The 16,137-nt window shown below is 42.1% G+C and overlaps 1 protein-coding gene across 1 annotated transcript in view; it reads left to right on the top strand.

Annotated features, from left to right (window-relative positions):
• SDK1 (sidekick cell adhesion molecule 1) overlaps positions 1-16,137 on the top strand; it is an 816,979-nt gene that overhangs the window by 656,783 nt on the left and 144,059 nt on the right. Inside the window, exon 18 of the mRNA XM_079943718.1 lies at positions 14,657-14,772. Within this exon, the coding sequence (XP_079799844.1) occupies positions 14,657-14,772 (116 nt within the window). The remainder of the gene's footprint in view (positions 1-14,656; positions 14,773-16,137) is intronic.

Genomic DNA, 16,137 nt, shown 5'->3' with positions numbered 1-16,137 from the left:
TCTCTGTTGTGTCCATTCAGGTGCTGAAAATGTCACTTAATGACCATTTTCGGTACCAGTAACTTTTCCTTCAACAACCCTTCAAAGTGAGACCCATTCACTAAAAACACTAAGAACAATGGCAATAATAATGCTTTGTTCAGTTCACAGACTCTTGCAAAAGCTCTCGTAGACTTCAATTTGAAACTGAAATCGGAAATAGGGAAGTTCCATTTATGAATAATACTGTTAGAAGATAAATGGTTGGCATGGCAGGTGATCCAGAGACAGACCCAGTTGAGATCATTAAATCAACATTTCCACTGCAGGCCGATGAGTACTGACTAATGTACAGCACCAGCTGGCATCCCTCCAACGAAATTCTTTTGTCAAAGTGGTATATTCTGATTCCATTGCTTGCACAAAGCGAAAGACAGGTGGGACTGCAGTGGCTTGGACTTTGTTAGATTTTCCTCCTGATAACGTCATCTAATGAGGAGTTCAGGTGTACAGGCTACCCCTTACAGACGAGAACTTCTCCGTGACTAAAACAATGGATTTCTTCAATCTCAGGCTTTTCAGATTGAATTTTGCCATAAAGTCTTTTTTTTTATCCTTTGCGTTTTTTAATGTAACTATAACTGATTTACAGTATTGTGTTAGCTTCAGGTGTAGAGCTTCTTCAGATTCTTTTCTATTATAGGTTGTTCCAGGATACCTGTATTGAATATAGTTCCCTGTGCTGTACAATGAATACTTGTTTATCAATTTTATGTATAGTGGGGTGTTTCTGTTAATCCCATACTCCTAATTTATCCCTCCTCCCCGCCTTTCCCCTTTGGTAACCATAAGTTTGTTTTCTATGTCTGTGAGTCTGTTTCTGTTTTGTAAATAAGTTGACTTGTATTATTTTTTTAGATTCCACATGTGAGTAATATCATATTATATTTGTCTTTCTCTGTCTGATTTACTTAATATGATAATTTCTAGGTCCCTCCATGTTGCTGCAAGTGGTGTTATTTCATTCTTTTTTAGGGCTGAGTAATATTCCATTGTGTATATGTACCCCATCTTCTTTATCTGTCGACGGACACTTAGGTTGCTTTTGTCTTGGCTATTGTGAAGACTGCTGCAGTGACCATTGGGGTGCCTGTATCTTTTTGAATTAGCGTTTTCTTCTTTTCAGGATATATGCCCAGGAATGAGGTTGCTAGATCATATGGTAATTCTATTTTTAGGTTTTTAAGGAATCTCCAGACTGTTTTCCGCAGTGGCTGCACCAATTTACATTCTCACCAGCAGTGTAGAGGGTTCCCTTTTATCCACACCCTCTCCAGCATTGATTATTTGTAGACTTTCATGATGGCCATTCTGACTGGTTTGAGGTGATATCTCATTGTAGTTTGATTTGCATTTCTCTTACAGTTAGTGATGTTGAGCATCTTTTCATGTGCCTGTTGGCCATCTACAGGACTTCTTTGGAGAAATGCCTATCTAGGTCTTCTGCCCATTTTTCGATTGGATTGTTTGTGTTTTTTTGATATTGAGTTGCATGAGCTGTTGATATATTTTGGAAATTAAGCCTTTGTTGGCTGCATCATTTGTGAATATTTTCTCTCCATAGGTTGTCTTTTCATTCTGTTTATGGTTTCCTTTGCTGTGCAAAAGCTTATGGGTTTGGAGTTCGGGGTTTTTTGGAGCACGAGCCACGCATCTCGTTGCGTGGCCCTGCACCTTGCGTGGCCCTGCAATAAACCTTCCTCCAAAAAAAAAAAAAAAGCTTATGGGTTTATTAGGTCCCATTTGTTTATTTCTGCTTTTATTTCTTTTGACTTGGGAGACTAATTGAAGAAAATATTACTGCAATTTATGTACGCAAATGTTTCACCTATGTTCTCTTCTAGGAGTTTTATGGTGTCCTGTCTTATGTTCAGGTCTCTAAGCCATTTTGAGTTTAATTTTGTGTACGGTGTTAGGGAGTGTTCTAATTTCATTGATCTACATGAGACTCTCCAGCTTTTCTCCATTGTATATTCTTGCCTCCTTTGTTGAAAATTAATTGACCATAGGTGCGTAGCTATATTTCTAGGCTGTCTATTCTGTTCCATTGATCCATATGTCTGTTTTTGTGCCAGTACCATGCTGTTTTGATTACTGTAGCTTTGTAGTATTGTCTGAAGTCTGGGAGGATTATGCCTCCTGCTTTGTTCTTTTTCCTCAGGATTGCTTTGGCACTTCTGGGTCTTTTGTGGCTCCATATAAATTTCAGGATTATTTGTTCTAGCTCTGTGAAAAATGTCATGGGTAATTTGATAAGGGTCACATTAAATTGGTAAATTGCTTTGGGTAGTATGGCCACTTTAGCAATATTAATTCTTCCAACCCAAGTCTTTATACCTTTCTGTCAGCATTGATATACAAAACTTATAAATTTGTTCTCTAGTGTCTTGTTTATTCCCAGTGTCCATTTAGCTTTGATGATTTCATCCTTAGCAGCCTGTCTGGTATGGGGTACACTGTGGTGCCCCTGTCCAGAACAGTTCCTCTAGGTGACACACCCATCCCCAATGCCAACACCTGGTCTGTTGAGGCTCAGAGCTGTGGCCCTCCTGGGCATTGCTACTGCCAAGGGGACGTGCCCCTCCCAAGGGGACCCCCTCCCAAGGGTCAGTCTATGACCAATGGCTGGTTGCTGTGGGCACAGAAAAGTCCAGTCCCTTGGCCTCAGTTTAGGACAACTCGCAGGGGCATCCCTCCTATGGAACTCCCTGTGGGATCAATGAGACATCACTGGAAGCCTCTCCCTCTGCCCAGCCCTGGCCTCTTCTCTTCCTTGGCAGTGTGTCTACGGAGCACCCATAAATCTTATACAGAAAACTCTTCGTGGCCAGAGTCTGTTTCCAGGGCACTCGGTCTCATACACATATGTTTTTGAAACATAATGTTGTACGCATTTCTTCTGAGGCAGTCAAACTACTACATATCAAGTGCAGTTACCAACATCAGTACCCATCAGTCGGCAGTGGAAGCTTTTCTGATTTCATAATCTTCCAGACTGAGTGTGTCTCCGGGTCATCTGACATGTCATCCGTGCAGCTTCTAACCGTGTTCTTCAGAAATGGTACCTTGCCTGTTTCCTGGGTTTCATTGGTCTCAGACTCATTGCTGACAGTTTCTACACAGCCTGGCAATGTGAGTGATTCTGCAATTGCAGGAGGAGTTTGGCTTTAGCTATTAAATGCAGGACTTTGTAACTAGCTTCTTGTACTCAGACTGGTACAGTTGTAACCAGACTCACAAATACTTGTCCTTCTTACTTTGTACCTACAGACAATTTTCCCAGTTCTAATATTTTTGTGTAAGAGTGATGTTTTGGGGAAAGGTGCTGGCATAATTTTCCTGGTATCTTTGCTTCCATCAAATACTACATTTAGGCTGAAGAAGAAGATTATCGGAACACACAAGTCTGAATTCTAGATCAGCCTTGTCATAGTCCCTGATTAGAAAATGTTTCTACTGTTCTGACTCGGTATACCTAATGATGTTCCTTTAATCAAAAAGTTGTTCATTATGGTGAGAAAATATGTCTTTATAAATACAAAATAGTATTAATTAAATTGACCTAAATAATTTTAATAAAGATTTACATATTTAAATATCAAGTACAATAAAGTGGACTATATGTATGTATGTAGTAACTTCAGAAATCAACTTTTCAAAAAGTTTTGGTTGAACAAATTCTTAAGAAAGTTTTCAAATAAATCGGGTTGGAAAATCCAAAAAAAATGCATGCAGTAAGCAATATTGATACATTCCTTTTTTATTTAATTAAAGGATTAAAATTCTGAAATGCTCATGACATATATAAGTTGTGTAATCTCTTATCCAAAATATTTCAAGAAGTAAATTATTTGAAGCTGTAAAACCCTGTAGTCCTTTCTAATGAGTTGACTTCATTAAGTAGGTTATTTTTTTTCCTTTTTTTAATTTGCAGTATAGCTGATTTGCAATGCTGCGTTAGTTTCAGATGTACAGCAAAGTGATTCAGTTATGCATATGTATACACATATATAGATAATCTTTTTCAGACTCTTTTCCATTATGGGTTATTACAAGATATAGAATATAGTTCCCTGTGCTATATAGTAGGTCCTTGTTGTTTATCTGTTTTATATACAGTAGTGTGTCTCTGACACCAAGTTCTTAAAGGGCAATCTTAAAGGTGAGAAGAAGTGGCTCATGGGATTGGCAAGGTGTACCACACAGAAATCTTCCTAGAATCCTTTAGACTCTCTCTTTATCAGACTTTTTTCGCTATCTGCAACTGCCAAAAATCATTCTCTCTCCCTCTCTCTCCTCACACACACACGTACACACACATGTACACACACGTACACACATGCACACACGTGCACGCACGTGCACACACGTACGCACATGCACACACGTACGCACATGCGTACACACGCTGTACACATACGCATGTACACACATGCACGTGTGTACACATGCACACACACACACAGTTCCCTACCTCCTGCCACACCGCTTTCTCTGCCCTTCCTCCTTCATCACTGGCTGTCACCTCTGTGGCCAGTGGCCCTCACTGCCTTCCAAAGCCCCCTGGGAAGCATACCCTTGCTTCCTTCTCTGATTCCTCTTCTTCCGTGGGAAGCAGCCGCTTGGAATTCAGATGGACCCATTCATTCTCCACTTCGTTATTACTAAGCCACGATGGCCACCCTTGCCAAGACCAGTACCATGTACTTTCACATATTTTCTTCCTTTTCTTCAGATTCTACAGTTGAGCACCAAGGAATCCTCTTTTTTTTTCTTTTAATAGACCTTTATTGGAGTATAATTGCTTCACAATACTGCGTTAGTTTCTGTTGCACAACAAAGCGAATCAGCCATAGGCATACACATGTCCCCAGATCCCCTCCCTCTGGAGCCTCCCTCCCACCCTCCCTATCCCACCCCTCTAGGTCATCGCAAAGCACCGAGCCGATCTCCCTGTGCTGGGCTGCTGCTTCCCACCAGCTGTCTTACGTTCAGTAGTGTATATATGTCCATGCTACTGTCACTTCACCCTAGCTTCCCCCTCCCACCCCATGTCCTCAAGTCCATTTTCTATGTCTTCTGTAGGTTATTATTTTTAAACATGTTTTTAAATTTCTAAAAAATGATTCATTTTGAAATTTCATCAAGAATCAGATCTTGCTGAGTTTACATCACTATCCAAGATGAAAGGAAGGGAATGAGGGAGAAGAACAGATTTTATTTAAATCATTCATGTTTTATCGGGGAGCACTTAATACCAGAAAATAATTGTAAGCATAATCACACATGCCCTGTATGTATGACTAGGTGAAAATACTACCAAATTAATTGAAAAAAATACCCCCCCACACTGAACAACAACAACGATTCGCTGATGAGAAGCAACTTGCAGCTAAAGTAAAGCTCAGCTTGACACGCTGGACGAGTGGGCGTCAGGGAAGGCGTGGCTTAGCCACTCCCAGCCCCCCTGGCCGCAGATACCATATATTGTAGAAAGTGCAAAATAGTGACGGATTCAGGAGGTTTACGGAGCAAGTCTATGTATAGTTTCACTTTTTAAATAGACTGTAGAGGAATTTTAGGTTCACAGCAAATTTGAACAGCGGGTACAGAGATTTCCCATCTCCCCCTGCCCTTCCCACAGCGTCCGTCACTGTCAGCGTCCCCCTCCAGACGGTAATTCTGTTATCGCTGATGAACCTATTCTGACGCCTGTTTATCACCCAAAATCCATAGTTCGCTTCAGGATTTACTCTTGGTGTTGGACATTCTGTGGGCTTGGACAAATGTAGAATGGCACGTGTCCGCCATTACAGTATCACACAGAATCGTTTCCTTGCCCTAGAAATCCCGTGTTCCATCTGTTCATCCCTCCCTCCCCAGCCCTGACAACACTGATCTTTTTCTGTCTTCAGTTTTGCCTTTCTCAGCATGTCATATAGTTGGACTCCTAAGGGATGGAGCCTTTCCGGATTGCCTTTCTTCGCTTAGCAATGTGTGTAATGCACACATATAGTTTTCAGATGTAGTTTCAACAGTTGTACATTTTTGAGTGGCTGTAAACAGTGGTTTACTACTGTGAAAAGTTGACAGACGTGAGAATCTCCCAGCCCCGGTGCACCCCGTGGACAGCACCCTGATGGGACCACTCCACCCTGCAGTGCCCCCTACTCGCCACTCTCTAAGAAATCCATTCTCAGCTCCCAGAAATGGCCCTCGTTTTAGGTTGCAAAGTTTTCCATAAGGAAGAGGACTCCTGTATCTGAAACCACTCCTGTGGTTTTCCTTTCACGTAACCTAGTTGTCAGGTGCCCTCGCGTGCTGGGTGCTTCACCACAGAGCTCCTTGTCCTTGGCTGTGAGAATTGAGACGGTATCCAGTGAGCTAATGCTGTATCCCGCTTAAGACCGAGGACACACTGGGGTCTGTGCTGTGGGGGAATTACCTGGTGAAAATGGATTTTTTTTTTTTGAGCAATGAAAATCACGGAAAAGCATAACACCTGTCACTTCACCAGGCCTCTTCAAGGCCTGCAGCTAGAAGCTTGGAAAGAATGGTACTTCAAATGCTGATTATCTGGGGAGAAAAGGTCCCTGGAGGCCACAGCTTCCAGCTAGGATCCTGGTGAAGACTGAACCCGGCTCTGGACACGTGGGCCTCCACCTTTCTGCAGACCGGTGGCAGCTCAGAGCCTAAGCCCGGCCTTCCCCAGAAGGGCAGGGTTACCTAACCGTCGCTAATTAAGACCTTTCAGCCACAGTGACTCGTGTGTTTGAAGCACTGTCAAGAAGGATCTATGGGCTGTAGGTCTTCTTCTCACCTGAGGGAATTTTTAATCCCGTTGTTCGCAAATCTGAGTCACTTTTGATGACAATAATTAGGAAAAAGAGAAGCCGAAGGATCTGAGAGAGAAGAGTGCTGAGAAAAGTTGGCGATTTTTGGAGTAAAACCCAGGATGGGTAAGAGAAAGGAATCTGAGGCCTCAGAACCTCTATCCTGTGACTTTGGGGTGGAGAGTGTGTGCAAAAGGGCCGGACCCTGTGAGCTTTGATGTGAGGACGGCACAGACAGTGGTTCTCGAGTCTCATGGTTGTGTGCCGTCTTGGGTAATGAGAAGGGAGGGGGAATTGCCTTCTTAACCGGGTCAGCCAGGGCTGGAGGCCTGGGTCCTGGGGTGCGGTGAGGGGCCAGAGCCAGGCAAATGAGCGCCTCTCGGCGTGGCTGTTACGTGGCACCAACGCAGCCTCTCGGCGTGGCTGTTACGTGGCACCAACGCAGAGCAAAGCAAAGAACAGCAGGAGATTACTGCTCATTTCGTTTATGCAAAATGCCATTTTAGTAAAGTGTTTGATCCGTATGGTCTTAGTTTAGAGAAATGTAACAACATTTGACTGGAAAGTTGTGCGGAATTTCAGAGTCAGTGATTGGAAATGAAATCCCAGAACTAAGCCTGCAAAGAATGAGAGCGTGGGTTCTAAGAGAAAACGCCACAGCTCTTTTCAGTCCTTTCCCAAACAGCCCTTGATAGTTTTCCTTCCCCGTCCCTTTCCCTCTTTTTCTCCTTCCTCTCCTTTCCCTCTTTTCCTTCTCTCTTCCAGGGGAGATCGTCCCGGTTATCCATTGCTGTAGAATGAACTTAGAGGCTGAAGGCGTCATATCTCATGGTTGGGTGGGCTGGGAATTGGAGCCCGGAGGGGCAGTGCCTTGTGCCCGGTCAGTTGGCAGATGGGCTGGGCTGGCGGGTGGGTGTCGGGGGACGGGAGATGGGTTCACTCACAACAGGGAAGGCTGTGAGGCCGGGCACCCTGGGACCGTCCACCTGGGCACCTGCACACAGCCTCTCCAGCATGGTGGCTGCAGGGTCACCAGACTCCTGCCATGGCCTCTCGGGGCTCCCAGAAAGGACGGTTCTAGAGATAAGGAGTAGAAGCTTCTAGTTCATTAAGGCCTGGGTTGTATTCTCTTGGTCAAAATAGTCACAGAGCCTGCATTCAGGGGGTCCAGACACAGACACCACCTCTAGGTGAGAGAAAAGCGTCAAAGAACCTGCAGCATTTTTAAACTGAGATTTGTCGCGGTATAACTGACGTACAGTAAAATTCTACCTCGAGGGTAGAGCTCTGCGCCTACCCTCAGCCCTTGGCAACCATCCGCGTTTTCTCTCCTTTAGCTTTTCCTTTTACAGAATATCATAAACATGGGAAAACCCGGCATGTAGCCTTTTGGGTCAGGCCCCTTTCCCTAGTGTAATGCATTCGAGGCCAACCTATGTTGTTGGTGAGCGTGAGACGTTCCTTCCCGCTCACTGCTGAGCAGTGTTCCATCCCATGGACGGACCATAGTTCGTTCTCCTCTCCACCAGTCAAAGGGCTTTGGGATGTTTCCAGTTTAGGGTGGTTATTACTAAAGCTGCTATAAACGTGGCATACGGATTTTTATGTGAACTGAAGTTTTCGCTTCTGTTGCATACATACTTAGGGGTAGGACTGCTGGATTCTGTGGCAAGAGCGTGTTTAACTCCGTAAGAAACTACCAAAGTGTTTCCCAAGTACCTGTTACCATTCCGCATTCCCGTTAAAAGTATGCGACTTCCAGTTGCTTTGCATCTTCACTAAAATCTGGTCACTGTTTTATTTTAACTCTTCTAGTAGGTATATAGCGGTATCGCATCACGATTTAATTTCCCTGGTGGCCAGTGATGTCGATTGAGGGCCTTTTCATGTGCTTATTTCTATCGTTATATTTTCTTTGTTGAAGTAACTGTTTAATTAGTTTTGGCAATTTTTTGAGTTTCTGGTTTTCTTATTATTGAGTTTTGGAAGTTTTTTGTATATATTCTGAATAAAAGTCCTTTATTGGATATGTGTCTTACAAGTATTTTCTCCCACTCTGAGGCCTCTCCTTTCATTTCCTCAGCAGGTGTCTTTCACAGAGCAGAAGTTTACAGTTTTCTTCTTTGGTGGGTTGTACCCTTGCTGTCATATCCAGAAATCTTTGCCTAACCCGACATCAAAACTATTTTTTCCTAGAATTTTTATAATTACAGATTTACACTTAAGCCTGTGATCCATATCCATTTTGAGTTAGTTCTCACGTACGGTGTAAGGTATGGACCCAGATTGGTTTTTGTGGGGTTTTTTGGCATATGGGTGTCCGGTTCGTTCCAGGACCGTCTGTTGAAAAGACTCTCTTTTTGCACAGTTGGCCTTTGTGCTTTTGTTAAAAACCAGCTGACATGTATGTGAATAATTTCTGAACTCTGTTTTGCTGATCGATGTGTTCCTCCTTTCTCCAGTAACACTTTGTTTTAATTACCGTAGATTGATAGTTAGTTTTGACATCATGTAGTAAAGGTTGTCCAATTTTGTTCTTCTTTTTGGAAATTGATTTTGCTATTCTAATTTCTTTGTTTTTCCATATAAATTTTAAAGTCAACTTTTCAATTTCTAAAAACTGCTAGCTGCAGTTTTGGTTGGGATTGCATTCAACCCATAGATCAGTTGGGGGAGAGTTGACACCTTTGTTATGTTGTCTTCCAACCCATTAATATGCGACTCTTCATTTACTTGGGGCTTTAATTTCTTTCATCAGTTTTCAGCATACAGATCTTGCATACAGTTTGTTAAATTTATATCTATTTCATGTTTTAACTGCCATGTAAATGGTACTGACTTTTTTATTTTATTTTATTTTATTTATTTATTTTTGGCTGCGTGGAGTCATCGTTGCTGCGCGCAGGCTTTCTCTAGTTGCGGCGAGCGGGGGCTTCTCTTCGTTGCGGTGCGCAGGCTTCTCATTGTGGGGGCTTCTCTTGTTGCAGAGCATGGGCTCTAGGTGCAAGGGCTTCAGTAGTTGCAGCACGTGGGCTCAGTAGTTGTGGCTTGTGGGCTGTAGAGCGCAGTCTCAGTAGTTGTGGCGCACGGGCTTAGTTGCTCCGCGGCATGTGGGATCTTCCCAGACCAGGGCTCGAACCCATGTCCCCTGCATTGGCAGGTGGATTCTTAACCACTGTGCCACCAGGGAAGCCCCAGTACTAAATTTTTAATTTCAATTTCCAGTTGTCCATTGCTCATGTTTCAAAATATAATTGACTTCTGTCTTTTGATCTTGCTAATTTCAGTTCTAGGAGTATATAGTTGGTAGACTGAGGAATTTTCTACATGGATGATCATATTGTCTGTGAATAGAGAGAGGTTGTTTTGTTTTGTTTTGTTTTCCTTTTCGATCTGTATGCCTTTGATTTCTGTTTCTTGGATTACTGCACCAGCTTGCCCTTCCAGAGTAGGAATGGCAAGAAAGACACCTTTGCTTTGTTGCTGATCTTAGGGGAAAGCGTTCAGTTTTTCATTTTAAATAAGTTGTTGGTTGTAGGTGATTTACAGATGCTCCTTAGCAAGTTTAGTACGTTCCTTTTAATTCCTAGTTTGAGGGGTTTTTTTTAATCACTAGTGGAGGTTGAATTTTGTCAAATTCTTTTTCTAAATCTATTAAGATGATTCTATTTTTAAAATTCTATTGATAATGTTGAATTACCCTGATTGATATTCAGGTATTGAGCCAGCCTTATGTTTATAAGATAAACCCCACTTGATTAGGATAAATTGTGATTTTTACATATTGCTGAGTTTGACTTTCTAATATTTTATTAAGGGTTTTTGCACCTGTGTTCTCAGGGATATTTGGCCTGTAGTTTTCTTTTTTTTTTTTTTTCAACATCTGTTTCTTATTTTGGTGTTAGGATAATGCTTTACAATGTCTTTTATTTCATTCTTCAAATGCTTGGTAGAATTAACCAGTGAACCTTATATGCTTAGAGTTTTTTTTGTTGCAAGGGTTTAATTTTGTATTCAAATATTTGATAGCTCTTTGACTACTCAGGTCATCTATTTCTTCTTGAGTAGATTGGAAGTGTGTTTCTTTTAAAGAATTTGTTCATTTCATCTAAGTTGTTGAATTAATGAGCATAAAGATACTCAAAATGCTCTTCTATTCTTTTAATCTCAGTAGGGTTTATAGAGGCCTCTCCTGATACTGGTGATGTTGGTAATTTGTGATTTCTGTCTATTCTTGATCAGTCTGGCTAAGAGTTTATTGATATTTAAAAGAACCAGCTTTTGGATTCATTGATTTCCTCAATTATTGTTTATTTTTATTTCATTGATTTCTGCTCTTTTTCTTTACTGTTTCTTTCCATAGGTTTAATTTACTCTCATAGATTCTTAAGATAGAAGTTTAGATTCTAATATAAACATCTAAATGCTATAAATTCCCCTCTAACACTTCTGCATCCCCAAATTTTGATATGTTGTGTTTTTCACTTCCATTAAACTGAAAATGCTTTCTAACTTTCCATGTGATTTCCTCTTTAACTCATGGGATATTTTGAAATGTGCTCCTTAATCGTGAAGTTTTTAGGGATTTTCCACATATCTTTCTGTCGTTAATTTCAAGTTTAATTCTGTTGGGTCATAAAACGTACTTTTTGATTTCAGTTATTTTTAACTTGTTTAGGTTTGTTTTACATGACATGTATATTTCAAATATGTCCACCTCAGTTAAGTTCCATATGTGCTTGAAAAGAACGTGTAGTATGTTGTTATTGGGTAGATTTCAAAAGAAACATTATGTAGGTTAAGTTACTTGATGATGTGGTTCTTGTAGATCCTTACTGATATCCTTTGTCTACCTCTTTTTTTTTAAATAAAGGAGTGTTGAAGTTGCCAACTATACTAATAGATTTGTCTAGTTTTTACTTTCAGTTTTTTCAGTTTTGCCTTTTGTACTTTGAAGCTCTGTTGCATCTGCATTTAGGATTGCTGAGTCTTCTTGGTGAATAGATCACGTCATCATTATATAATATCCCTCTTTATCATTGGTTTTATTCCTTGGTAGGGTATTTACTTTGACTGATATTAATATAACCACTCCAGGTTCCTTTTAATTAGCGTTTCATGTATTTTTTTCCGTTCTCTTACTTTTAAGCTATTTGTGTCCTCATATTCAAAGTGGGGTTGTTTTAAACACCATGTAGTTGGGTCTCGCTCTTCATCCAACTGATAATCTCTCTTTTATTGGCTTATACAATAAAATATATTGACAATATATTACATTATATATTTAATGTAACTGTCGATATGATGGGATTAAAACCTGCTGTCTCGCTAATTGTTTTCTATTTGTTCTCTTATCTTTTTCCTTTTCTCTTCCTTTTGCCTGCCTGCTTTCTGATTCATTAGATATTTTTACAATTACATTATTTTTTCTACTCTTGCCTTATTTATATCTCTTTTTCAAATCTGTTTAGTGATTACTCTGGAGTTTAAATATATATATCATTCATTAACTACAATGTATCTTGAAATCCATTGTGTGAGTAATGTAGGGACCTTGTAACAGTATACCTTCAATCCCTTCTTCCCACCTTTTGTGCGATTGTGGTCAGTCATTTTATTCTTACCTATGTTATAAGCCCACAGTAAATTGCTACTATTTTTTGAGAGCCAAAATAAGAAGAAAGTACATTACATTTACTTCATTTTAACTATTTCCAGAAGTCATCAATTCTTTGCATAGATCTAAAGTTTTGGTGTCTGATATCATATTCCTTTAACATTTGTCATAGTGCATGCAGGTCTGCCAGTAATGAATTCTCTCAGTTTTTGTCTTTCTGAAAATGTCTTTTTTTTGCTTTCATATTTAGAAGATATTTTCACAGAATGTAGAATTCCGGGGTGATAGATTTTTCTATCAGTACTTTAAAGATATCACCCCATTACCTTCTGGCTCACATAGTTTCTGATGAGAAGGGCTGTTATTCTTGTTTTTGTGTCTTACATGCATTGTACCTTTTTGTGTATCTGCAGCACAGACTTTCTATGTACTCCCTTGCTAGCCCACATTCAGCCTTTAGCAATTCATTAAGAATTTCGCTGAATTTTCCCAATTGTGTGGTGTCCATTGCTCTTTCTCTCGTGCTCTGTCACAGGCGAGCCCATGTTCACATTCCAACTCCTTGGGGAGGTCCGTCTTTTCTTATCTTTTAGACACTTGGTTGCCCTGTGACCTCAGCTTCCTTACGGGCTCAAGAAAAGTTCGGACTCTATCGTTTGTTCAGCTTTTTCTCATGCTTAATGGCTGCGATGTTCTTTCCAACTTTCTACAGCCTAGGCAAAGCAATCCCCGTGGCCATTTTTAGTCCACAAATTTTGGATGGGTGCTGAGTGAGAAGTGGGACAGTCTTCTTGGTGACTTACTGAGGGAGGGACCCAGAGATAGCGCAGCCAGAGCAGATGGGAAAAGACAGGTGACCTGGAGCGTGACTGGAGGGGCCTGGATGAATTCTATGTTTTTCACCTCTGCCTAATGAGATGAGCTTCTGAAGAAGAGTGTAATGAAAGGTGTATAGTAATTTTTAACAGGACCATGCTCTGTCCTCACGTGTTTTGTGCCAAGAGACTCTTGTCTTTGTTTCTGTACCTTAAGCCAAAGGGTCCTTTGGGATTCAGTGTCTTTTCTTTTGAAACAAGCTCCTGAAGAACCAGGACCTTCGTCTGCATCCTGCAAAAAGTTGTGGCACAGCCAGTGGACTAGTACCCTCTGCAGGGGCCACTGAGGTTATCGTCCTTAAAAAGCTGGCCATGTCACGTCACTGCTGTTTTCCAAGGCTTTTGATTCCCCATTGCCTACCGTATACACTGTTGTCCACTGTGTTCGGCATGTGAGGCAGTCCCCACAGCGACCTGTCTACTTCCTCCGCCCCTCTTACCCCCGGGCCCCATGTCCAGCCACGCTCACTGTTTTCTCGCCATTCACCAGGTTTTTCATGAGACCACGCCTTTGCTCACTCTGTTTTCCCAGGTGCGAGTGCCTCTCGCAAGGCCTTTCCCTCCTCAGAGTTCTATCCCAGACCTAGTGCAGGTGTCTTCTGACGAGAGGCCTTCCGTGCTTCCCTAGGGCAGAGGCTCTGCCCCGTGTGTTTTCTAGAGTTGCTTGCCTGTTTCAGTTCTGTGAGTGCCTCCCCTAGAATATGACTCCTTGAAGACAGGCCACTGGGCAGGTGTGTAATTGGGCTCAGTAGCTGTTGAAATCAATAAAAGAAGTGGAAAGTGGAAATTGTTTAAATGATAATTTCTATGGCAGACAGAGAGAAATTTAGCCTACAAATGAATAAGTAACAATACCTATAAAAATGATTTTTTTTTCATGTGAAGGATAATTGGGCTTGAAACACTGTGACATATAACAGGGAAGGCAGATTTCTGGATGAAAGCTTGCCTTGATCTCAAATATTGGGTAACTGAAAAAAAAAAACCAGAGAACGCTTTTGTTTGCTATGCATCCTGGGATCCCTAGGAAAGGCTCGCCCACGGGGCTCAGGTGATCCGGTCCGCTTTTCTGCGTGTGCCTTAAAGAATTCCCCAGCAGAAAATGAGAAGTCGCCCAGTTCTGCTTCTTTGTAACGTCACGATTAGCTTCCCAAAACGTCCATCACCCTCCCCGTTCTCAGCGCTGCGATCGCTGGGGAATCCTGAGCAGCAGCTAAGCATCTCTTCTCCCCTCCCCTGCCCCGCGCCTCCTGCCGCGTGTCCTGCTGTCTCCCTCCGCTGCCCTGGAGCAGTGCCGACCTCGCCCCCGCAGAACGTGCAGGTGGAAGCCGTGAACTCCACAACCATCCAGTTCCTGTGGAACCCTCCACCCCAGCAGTTCATCAACGGCATCAACCAGGGCTACAAGGTAGGCGCCTTGGGCCACAGCCTCCGGGCGGCTGCCGTGGTGTGTCACGGTCTTGTGATGAGTGAGGGGGCTGCCCGCCCCTCATTTCATCAGGAACCCACGGCATCCGGTTACAGAGTGTGTTGACCTTCTGGGGTCACCTTTTATCCAGGGTCTTTTCATCAGCTATACTGGTTCAGAAACTCAAATTATTGGTTATCAGGAGGATGGTGCACGGGAATTCCCTGGCGGTCCAGTGGTTAGGACTCGGTGCTTTCACTGCCGAGGGTGCAGGTTCAGCCCCTGGTGGGGGAACTAAGATCCCGCAAGCCGCGCAGCATGGCCAAAAAACAAAAAGAAAGAAAAAAAGAGGACGGTTCATATAGAACTGAGCAATGTTACGAGAAGAGCCGTCCATTTTCAAATGCCCAGTCGGAGACTTATCCCTGTTGATTGGAATCGGCACGTGTACAAACCACTTCTTCCCGGAAGGGCGTTCTCTCAAAGCGCACTGGGTGCAACTGAGTGGTGTTTCTACCAAGTAAGGATAAGTAGGTCCCCCTCTCGCTACTTTAGGGAAAGTTCTGTTTGTAGAACTGGGACCAGCTGACTCGGGGCACCTATCCGGACTGAATTAGAGACAAGGACAGACTCCTATCTGCCCTTTGTCTGAGTACCCGAATATGTTACCTTCGGAGATGTACCTGGATGCAGTTTCCAAAAGTACAGGTTACTTTTCCTTTTAGATCAGCATCTCCTGGCTGGCCTGGGAGACCATCTGAATGGTACCTGCAGCATGTTCGCAAATCTTCTGTGACAGCAGGTGAACTCAGGGAGTATCTTTATAGAGAGTTTGCTTGAAAACTTGGTCATTTCAGATTCAGAGTGTTATTGCCTCAGACACACAGTTAATTCTTTTTCCAATTTTTTTTTCCATTTGGATTCAACTTACTAAAACACTTGGTTTTCACTAGAAAGGCAGACGTAGCTGGAAATTTGTCCTGCCTTTTTTTCCCCCCCAGAGGTATCTACAGTCAGAAGCTCCTTAGAAAGGAAATCATGTTGATCAACGAAGTGGATTCTGCCTTCCTGACTCTCCTGTCAGGTCTTATTGGCAAGACTGGGGTGTTCATTCGATGGCTTGGTTGTCGGCCTAAAATCTATATAAATATGCTCCTTGTTCTGCACAGTGTCCATTTTCAGACCTAATTAACCCTAGAAATGTTTGGTGTCAGAGGAATTAAAAGTCACACTCATACATAATGTTGCCAAAACATTAAAACAACTTCCCTTGGAACGTGTATATGTACTACATTTCTTTAAAAGTATAATGTCTCCTAAAATCCTTTTTAGAAAACTGGTGTCATGTGAGTTATAAATAATTAC

Source organism: Stenella coeruleoalba (genome assembly GCF_951394435.1).
Source record: "Stenella coeruleoalba genome assembly, chromosome: 15".
In the NCBI taxonomy this organism is placed as follows: Eukaryota; Metazoa; Chordata; class Mammalia; order Artiodactyla; family Delphinidae; genus Stenella; species Stenella coeruleoalba.
Note: the sequence above shows the minus strand (reverse complement) of the source record. Positions and strands in the feature narration are given on the sequence as shown.